The following is a 9,830-nucleotide window of genomic DNA, read 5'->3' on the forward strand; positions in this document are numbered from 1 at the left end:
TTGTTGTTATAACTAACTGACATCTGTGCAAATATATAAAAAAAAGCCTCCGCTGGCAGGTATGACTCCGCCACGTTTTTTGTGCGGCTCTGGGCAATATCTAAGTGGCGATGGTGTAGAGAAAGACAGAAAGAGAGAGAGAGAGAGAGAGAGAGAGAGAGAGAGAGAGAGAGAGAGAGAGAGAGAGAGAGGGAGAGAGAGAGAGTCCTAAGTAGGAGAGTGCTGGGGTTCAGACAGTTCATAAAACTAAGTTTAATTAAAACTAAAAATAAAGAGAGAGAGAGATGAAAAGTACAGTATGAGGATGTGGAGATATATTTCATAATTCATTTCATGCCAATAACAAATCAATTTGATGCTTGGAAGGCACAAAAATTGCAAGGCCAATTAATATTAGGTTAGAAAATACCACATTTGCCTGATTTAACATGACTTCCGATGTAAACCACACCGATTTCTGGTATTCTATCCGAATACAGACACAGAGACAGATAATTTTATTGGTTGAACAGATACAGACACAGATAATGATGTCTCTCTACACCTCTAATACTGTAGGTGTCAATTCAAACATGTATCATTCAAACCTAACCATAACCCTAACCCTAACCCTAACCCTAACCCCTAACCCTAACCCTAACCCTAAACCCTAACCCTAACCCTAACCCTAACCCTTACCCTAACCCTAACCCTAACCCTAACCCTAACCCTAACCCCTAACCCTAACATATAGAGATTAGGTAGAGAGTAGAGTAGAGAGTAGGTAGAGAATATGTAAGAGTATGTTGGCCTTGCAACTGTTAATGCTTCACTGTTAACACCATACATATGATACAGCGACCCATCCATCCCTAGCAGTGGCAGCATGTGTTTTGCAAAAGAAACAATGGTTCGGTTTAGATTGGTCTTCCATATTTTTTAATGGTACCATTTTCACACAGATGTCAAATAAACCTGCGAGTAACGTCTCCTAGAAATGGTATAATAGAAATCAACTGATCAATTAACTATTGGACTGAGTCAAGTTGTGTCGGTCATGCTGCCTCACTGAAACTATGTTCTCTATTCGGAGAGACATCTTGAAATAATGATATATATTCTCATAATTGGAAAAATACATTTTACACATTATGATGACCCAGTGACCCATTGTGCATTTTATACAAACCGTGGTTCTACCACATGTTCTAAGATTGCCTCTGACAATGTCCACGCTGGTGAAACGGCACTAGTTATCCAATGTGGGAATCTTGCAAACAAATGAGAACATCTTGTCACAGCTGTTGTCATTCCAGGACCTCAGTGCTGTGAGAAGGGAGACAGGCCACACACACAAACACACACTCACACACACACACACACACACACACACACACACACACACACACACACACACACACACACACACACACACACACACACAGGTATACAAGCTGAGTAATTACTAATTTACACAAACAAATGGGGATTATGTCTTTATTATCATTATTATTACTGCTATTACTAGTAATAATAAATGTAATAACATAATAATAATCATCATAATAATAATAATAATAATCATCATCATCATCATAATTATATTTTAAGGGACAACATTGACATTGATAATTTAGGCCTGTGTGATTGAGTGAGTGAATGTGTGCATGTGTTTTGACTTGATTTATGGATAGTGTGCTTTTTTACTGTTTAGTGTGTGTGTTTGAGAATTCGATTCTGATGTGCAATGAGTGTGATTTTGAAGAAAGCACATTTTCCTACCAGTGTTCTGTCTGAACCAGATCTCAATGCAGTCCTCCTCCTGGGGAATGCGATGGATGCCGTCGTCTGGCTGGTTGCCGTCCCAGTAACTGTATTCATAACTACTTCCGTCCGACCACTCTAGTGTGCCCTCCTTTTTTTGTTTTTTTTTTGGGGGGGGGGCAACATAGACAAAAGGATTTCATACTGTTGGAGACAGGTCAAAGCTCAAAGAGTTTGAGGAAAGTGGGTTCAAATAGAATAAAATGTATTTAAATTTGTGTGTGTGTGTGTGTGTGTGTGTGTGTGTTGTTGTGTGTGTGCGTGCACTCGCATGGGTGCATTACCTGTCGCCTGTCATGCAGGCCTATCCAGATATCCATAGGGATTCCAGGTATACGGCTGTTGACCAGGTCATACACGAACACATTTTCCTCCCAGCTGAGGATGCCGGTGTAACAAACGTGCGCACGTAACAGGTGAGAGATGGGAAAAAGAGTAGTACGGACCAAAGAGATGTTTAGAGAGACGATATTCGTGTACAAAGAATAAGCCTTGAATTCATCTTTAAATATCTGACAATTTCTGTTTTGTTTTGTGTTTTGTATTTTTTGACCATTGAATTTCATTTTTTTTGATTTCTACTTCACTTTTTTATTCTATTTTTTACCATTTTTTATTTCACTTTTTCTATTCAATTTTATAGTACTTTATTATTATTTTTATTCAAAATTTTTTCAGGCTGTTAAGAAAAATGTTGAACCTATACTTTAAAGGAAAAGTGACACGTTTCTAAATCCACAATAAAACAGCATTTTTTTAGCATGACTTTTAAATGCCTAATTTCTACAGTGCATCGATTCCTATCCCAAAAGCACCATTGGCTGTTTGGGAAATGGCCATGTTGACCACGTACATATACAATCGATGTGTGTGTGTGTGTGTGTGTGTGTGCGTGCGTGCGTACGTGCGTGCGTGCGTGCGTGCGTGCGTGCGTGCGTTCGTGCGTGCGTGTGTGTGTGTGTTTTTTCTGTGTCACCTGTGTATGGAGGTGAGTTTGGCCGACTTGAGGCCGTTGGAGAACTCTGCGCAGTAGAGGTCTGCTTCTGCCCAGGTTCTGTTGAGGGGGAAGAAACGATAGCAGTTGCCCCCAAACTCAGTCCAAAACAGCGGACAGCAGGCCTGAAGGGGTGAATCTGGCAGCTGTAGGGGGAGCGCTGTGATAGGGAAAAAGTGGTGAGCTGTGATACCAAAGTGGAAAGAAGTAATGAAAGAGTGGCAAGAGGTGATAACAGGTTAAGAGGATTTTGAGCGGAATGTCTGACATGAAACATGTTGGAAGTGCTATAGTAGATCCACATTAAGGAATGCTGCTTGTGAAAACAAAAAACTGAGCTCCCCAGCTTTCGCACTCCAGACTAACACAATTTCCTCCTCAAATTGTTTGAAACAACTCAAAACGATGCAATCCTTCCAGATAATCAACTGAAGTTGCTAGTGTATCACTTCTCTTAATTACACTTTTCTTTGAGATTCAATGATTCATAATCAAAATTGCTAGCTGGAGGCAAGCAAGGAACCTTATTGTGATCAACAATGACAAACCATGAAGCGCTTCAGTTTCAGCTCGATGCTCTCCAGTCTTGGGTCTGCAGAGGGGCTGCACCCCCATAAGGGGAAAAATGAGTCATGAAACATGACCTAACCTCTGATCTAAGGGAAGTTCTTAGAGTAGTAACTCACCGTGAGTGATCTTGATGTTGGTGGCGGGCAGACTGCAGACCTGTAGAATTCCAAGGACCAGGGACAGGCAAAATTCCCAACACAGCATCTTCGAACTGTCCCAGCTGGACGTGTGTGTGATTGTGTCTTTGGTAGAGTAGTCTTTCAGCTATAGAAGACGGCTTGCATGAAAGAAAGAGGGATGAGTGTGTGAGTCAGAAAGAGAGAGAGAGAGAGAGAGAGAGAGAGAGAGAGAGAGAGAGAGAGAGAGAGAGAGAGAGAGAGAAGGAGAGAGAGAGAAAGTTTCCGCTTTTGGGCCACTTGTTTTTCCACTCCCCTCCCATTAGATCACGGAACTTACCAAATGGAGCACAAGAAAAAATAGATGGTACAACACAGAGAGAGGGAGGAGGGTGGGCTGGAGAGAGAGACAAAGAGAGAGAGAGAGCTATTTAATACTGAACATGACTTGTCACCTTGAAGTTCATGCCAGAAATCAGACATACTGTACATATCTGACATACAGTACAGCAATTTTCAATCCACCCACTGCCAGCCTTTGATTGAAGGATTACTACATCAGAGAGTAATCATGACAAAGGGATGCTTAAGAATAATGTATATACCAACCCCTTGCATGCTGTATTTAGAGATCTCTCAGAGTTGAATTCAAACGGAGAGAAGACAGAAGAAAAAGTACTTCTGTCATGCAGTGACCTAAAGTTTATGAAAGACCCCAAATCCTAAAAAGTGGAAGGGGGAATATAAGCTTTCCATATCATGAATTGCTCCATGACCACATTCGGCCGATGGAAGGAATTTGAAAGACTGTCACACATATTCACATAGGCTGAAAAATGTGTCAAATTTGGCTGTCGTTATAGAATCATCTCTACCGAAAAGTAACGTTATATTGGTTTATGATGGAAACCAGGTGGTTCTTGACAGGACATACTGTAACCTCTTAACCAATGGAATGACCGCCACGGATGACTGTGTCAATGTCTATATCAAGGTTCATGTTAACCCCCTTATCTCTATTTCGGGGAGACGGTTGGTCTAGCGTTCTCAACATGACCTTGGTTTGAGTACTCTCTGTGTCTCATAGAGCAGCTTGAAGATAAATACCTCTTATTGAGAAACATACCCACTGCATATCCTGTAGTGCATTGAAACTTCAGCGGGAAATACATTTTCCTCAGAGAATGAAGTTTTATCCATTTTCCAAAACTCTAGGAATTAGGTAGAGAGAATTCTTAGAGTTACGAAGCCAGTCAGCATTTTAAGCCGACGAGGCTATGTGCAAGTGCACTGAGACTGATGCGAAATATTCAAGATTCAAGATTCAAGAGGTTTATTTGTCGCATACATATGCATACATTCATACATACAGTATATGCAGTGAAATGTCTTTGCAACACACCCGGAGATTATGCACAATAGTTACTAAACCGAACATAATAGCTAATCTAATTCCTACCTAGCTAACTAACTACTAAAAACTGATTCCTAAAACTGAATGCAGTTAGTGAATAGAATAATATAAATAAAATAAAATTTAAAAAAAGTCTCAAAAGGCTCAAAAAGATAACACAAAGTGGGGGTACAAAATTTAAGGGAATAGAGTTGTGTTAGGGTTAGGGTTAGGGTTAGGGTTAGGGTTAGGGTTAGGGTTTAGGGTCTGGGGGTGGAAACCAGGGGAGAGACTGACCTGTGCCCCCAGGGCCGAGCAGAAGGCGCGCCAGACCTGGGAGGTGAACTGGGGACCTCTGTCCGACACCACATCTGCCGGGATGCTGTGGCGGCGGAACACCTCGGCCACGAGCAGGTCTGCGGTCCCCCTTGCCGATAGTAGTGGGATAGGCTATTTGTATATAGAGGTATGTGCAGTATAGCACATGTGAATAAAGTAAGTATGGCGATAACAATACAGTTTACGACAGTACGACACAGCAATACAGTAACACCGAACAGAACAGCAATACAGCGCAGTATGCAGTAACCCAGAACAGTGATACAGTATGCAGTACAGTATCCTACATACAGTACAGTAAAGAACTGGGGCCTGTGTGAGTGTCTCAGTGCTTTATGTTAGGACCCCTGGTGAGTTCAGGATTGACAGTCCTTATGGCTTGCAGGAAGAAACTCCATCTCAGTCTCTTTGTTCTCGCTGTGTGACTGCGGAATCGCTTGCCCAACCGTAGCATTTGAACAGTCCGTTGCTGGGATGATGAGGATCCTTCATGATCCTGCGGGCTCTGCTCCTACACCTCCTGGTGTATAAATCCTGCAGAGAGGGGAGGGTAGTTCCAGTGGTACGTTCGGCTGAACGCACCACCCTCTGCAGGGCCCACCTGTCCTGAGCAGTACAGTTCCCAAACCAGGCAGTGATGTTGTCTGTCAGTATGCTCTCCACCACTCCAGAGTAGAAGGACTTGAGGATCCTCACTGAGACCCTGAATTTCTTTAGCTGCCTGCGATGGTAAAGACGCTGCCTCGCCTTTCTCACCAGAGTGTCTTTGTGTAAAGTCCATGTTAAATCCTCTGTGATGTGGACTCCCAGGTACTTGAAGCTGCTCACCCTTTGAACAGAAGTCACCTCGGTTGTAATCCCCTCCTAAAGTCCAAAATCAGCTCCTTAGTTTTGCTGACGTTCAGGAGTAGGCTATTGTCCTGGCACCAGAGTGACAGGTCAGCCACCTCCTCAAGGTAGCCCTTCTCATTGTCGTCGATGATCAGGTCCACAACGACAGTGTCGTCAGCAAACTTGATGACCTAGCCACACAGTCATGTGTGTAGGAATCTATGAGTGTGTGATTTCATCCTCAATAAAGGAGTTGTGCGTTTCTGATATTTCTTACATATAATCATTCTTTAATCGGGCAGAAACTGTTGCATCATATCAACTAAAAAGAAATGTCATTGAAGAGGAATTTTAACACCCCCCTTACCCCATTACTGACATGATAGAATGTTGATAGATTATATAATACGTATTTATTTGCTCTCAATTAGGATTGGTTTCTCTATCCTATGGTAGAAAAAAACAATATGAAATGCTCTACTGTATATAGTGACCCTTGTGGTTGATATGCTGACATCCTGGATGAGCCCCCATGTTATATCCTGTTTTAATGTGTTTTTTGTTTTTGGACATAGTAGTTTGTGGAGCGCTCCCTTTTCGTTAGTGCCAGAGGCCACAGAAGTAGGTACCACAGAGATTTAGCTACAGCTCGCAATCAACAGAGGACCATCACACACTTCCGTACAACTGGGAGAAGGTCTTCTTTACCTTTCTGAAGAATCACTCCCAAGAGCTAGAATGAAGGTTCAAGCAGAAGGACAAGATATCAACTGGGTCAATTCCAGTACCAGCCACTCAGAATGGCCGTCCCAGGCCAGCTGCCAGCTGGATATATCCATTCATTTAATTCAGATAAGCAGGGACCTGTCACTAGCCTGTCAACGACCAGCCACCCATTTTAGGTGGCTGCATCTGTAAAAGGACTTCACTGCCTGACTATCTCAACTCTCTGAAAAAGCATGGCAAATGCCACAACTACGCTGTCGGAAACGTATACCCGTTTTATGATGTGAATGAAGAAAATGTTGACACTTAAATCGAAGAGCTCCACTCATCCAATGCTTTCCCAGACAGCAATGTGAAAACGATGCTAAGTTGCGCACCCAATAGACCACACACACAACTGTAAAAAATCCCAAGTGCAATTTATCAAAAAGAAAAAGTACTATCCCTGATTTGCAATTTGTCAAAATATCTGCAATACTTTGATTCTTATTTATGTTGCTACTGAGGTATATATATTTATATATTTAATATTGTTTATCGTGCTTAACTTGATTCTTATTTACTTTAAGTTACTACAACTCTTTATTGATGCTCTCTTTATTTTCTGCTGTCAGTTTTTGCAGCTGTAACTGTGCAAATTTGCCCATTGTGGGGCTAATAAAAGTTTATCTTATCTGTATCTCACTAAGGAGAAGGAAGCAGGGCACAGTTTTTCTAAACCAGACTAAGCTCCTGAAAATAATTGCCACATTGCCAGTGACAACTGTTTCTGAGAAGCGCTCTTTCTCTAAACTGAAGCTAATCAACAACCTGCTACGACCGGAGCCAGGAGGGACCCAAATACACAGAGGGACTGGAGGCAGACGAAGGATGTTTATGGAGATGGCCAGGGGGACCCGGTCAGGTAGGGATCGAGCAGGGCAGGGCAGGGATGATGATGACCGGGAAGGAGGGGTCCAGGATCCGGATGGAGAAACGGGGAACCGGGCTGGATGGAGAGACTTGATCGACGAGAGGAGACAAGCAGGTTGGGGGAAGATGAAACAAGGAGACATAAACTAGGAACAGGAGCTAGGGAGCTAGGAACTAGGAACTAGGCCAGTAGCAGTATAACTTGCAGTAGCAGTACAACTTGGGTAAGCTAGTTGACGGTCTGTCAATGAGTGACTGGGGAGCTGGAGAATAAATACTGTGTGGGTGATGAAGGTAACTGATCCCAGGCATGTGAAATTGGCCTAAAGGAGGAGCCGCGGATGGGTCAAGAGCGGCCTCTAGTGGTGCTGGGAGGCTGTGGGCCTAACAGTACCCCCTCTACGGATGCCCCTTGGTGGACATCTGGAACCGGAAGGGCGAGTGCAGTTGAAATCCCGGATGAAGGAGGCATCCAGCATCTGTTTCCAGGGGACCCAGGAGCGTTCCTCTGGACCGTACCCCTCCCAGTCCGCGAGGTACTGAAGACCCCTCCCCCGGTGCCGCACATCCAGCAGGCGCCGCACCGTGTAGGCCGAGTGATCGTCGATGGTGCAGGGGGTGTGGGGCCTTGGCGGGGAGGGAGAGGGGGCTGGAGACCACCGGCTTAAGCAGGGACACATGAAAGGTTGGGTGGACACGGAGGGAGGGTGGGAGGCAGAGACGTACGGCAAAGGGGTTGATGATGGATACAATGGGGAAAGGGCCAACACACCGGGGAGCGAGTTTTTGGGAGTCCACCTTGAGGGGCAAGTCCTTGGTGGAGAGCCATACCATCTGTCCGGGGACGTACGTGGGTGTGGGCGCACGGTGCCAGTTCGCCTGCCGCTGGGACCTGGCGGATACCTGGAGTAGGGCAGAGCGGGCCCTCTTCCATGTCCTCCGGCAGAGGGAACAGCGGGGGTTGGTAGCCCAGAGAGCAGTGGAAGGGCGACAGGCCGGAGGAGGCGTTGACCAGGGTGTTGTGGGCATATTTGGCCCACGGCAGCTGGCGGCTCCAGGAGGAGGGGTTGGAGGTTGTCATGCAGCAGAGAATGGCCTCCACCTCCTACTTTGCCCACTCCGTCTGGCCGTTGGTCTGGGGGGGGAAACCGGAGGAGAGACTGACCTGTGCCCCCAGGGCCGAGCAGAAGGTGCGCCAGACCTGGGAGGTGAACTGGGGACCTCTGTCCAACACCACGTCTGCCGGGATGCCACGAGCAGGTCTGCGGCCCCCCTTGCCGATGGTAGTTTGGGCAGGGCGAGGAAGTGAGCCACTTTAGAAAAGCGGTCCACCACTGTGAGTATGGTAGTGTTGCACCGCGATGGTGGGAGACCGGTGACGAAGTCCAGAGCGATGTGGGACCAAGGACGAGTTGTGATGGGTAGGGGGCGGAGGAGGCCGGGGCGGGGTCGCAGGTGGGACAGGCGGAGACGAAGGACAAGGTGTCAGGGAGCAGGGTCGGCCACCAGAAGCACTGGCGGACAAGGGCCAGGGTGCGGGTGATCCCGGGATCGCAGCTGAGGCGGGAGGCATGGGCCCACTGCAGAACCTGTGAGCATGCGATGTCAGGGAACAGGCGGTTAGGGGGTCCAGTACCTGGGTCGGGCTGGTGTTCCTGCGCTCGGGGACAAGAGACTCGATTTCCCAGGTGAGCGTGGTGGCAAGGCAAGGGGGTGGAATAATGGGTTGTGGATCCCCTGCATTCTCCTCTGCCGTGAACACGCGGGACAGGGCATCAGGTTTGGTGTTCTTGGTGCCTGGGCGGTAGGATAGAGAGAAGTTAAACTGGCCGAAGAACAATGCCCACCTGGCACAGGGGCTGAGCTTACCGTCGGTTGGAGAGCGCTGAGACAGTACCGCTCCTATCCCCGTGTCCGAAGCGTCCACCTCTACCACGAACTGGAGGTTGGCGTCGGGCTGGGCCAAGACTGGGGCCGACGAAAAGCGGCTTTTGAGGTCGAGGAATGCGGCCTCGGCCACGGGGGTCCATTTGAAGCCTCCTGCAGTGGAGGTAAGGGCCAAGAAGCGAGAGGCGATACGGCTAAAGTTTCGGATGAAGCGCCGGTAGAAGTTTGCAAAACCGAGGAAGGATTGGAGTTGCTTCCT

General features: G+C 46.3%; 1 protein-coding gene across 1 annotated transcript; it reads right to left on the bottom strand.

Annotated features, from left to right (window-relative positions):
- Window positions 1-906: 906 nt before the first annotated feature.
- clec19a (C-type lectin domain containing 19A) lies at window positions 907-3,675 on the bottom strand. Its single transcript, XM_080009986.1, has 5 exons — window positions 3,484-3,675; window positions 2,780-2,957; window positions 2,088-2,181; window positions 1,762-1,894; window positions 907-1,305 (listed from the first exon to the last, which is right to left on the bottom strand). Exons 1-5 carry the CDS (start codon window positions 3,569-3,571, stop codon window positions 1,229-1,231), a joined length of 570 nt encoding a protein of 189 aa, XP_079866112.1. The 5' UTR covers window positions 3,572-3,675; the 3' UTR covers window positions 907-1,228.
- Window positions 3,676-9,830: the final 6,155 nt, after the last annotated feature.

This window comes from Zeus faber (assembly GCF_960531495.2).
Source record: "Zeus faber genome assembly, chromosome: 11".
Taxonomy (NCBI): domain Eukaryota; kingdom Metazoa; phylum Chordata; class Actinopteri; order Zeiformes; family Zeidae; genus Zeus; species Zeus faber.

Coding starts and splice junctions, on each gene's coding strand:
- clec19a (XM_080009986.1), bottom strand. CDS start 3,571: ATGCTGTGTTGGGAATTTTGCCTGTCCCTGGTCCTTGGAATTCTACAG. Junction 2,182..2,779: donor AAACTCACCTCCATACACAG/GTGACACAGAAA, acceptor CGGCATCCTCAG/CTGGGAGGAAAATGTGTTCG. Junction 1,306..1,761: donor CTGGTTCAGACAGAACACTG/GTAGGAAAATGT, acceptor CCCTTCTCACAG/CACTGAGGTCCTGGAATGAC.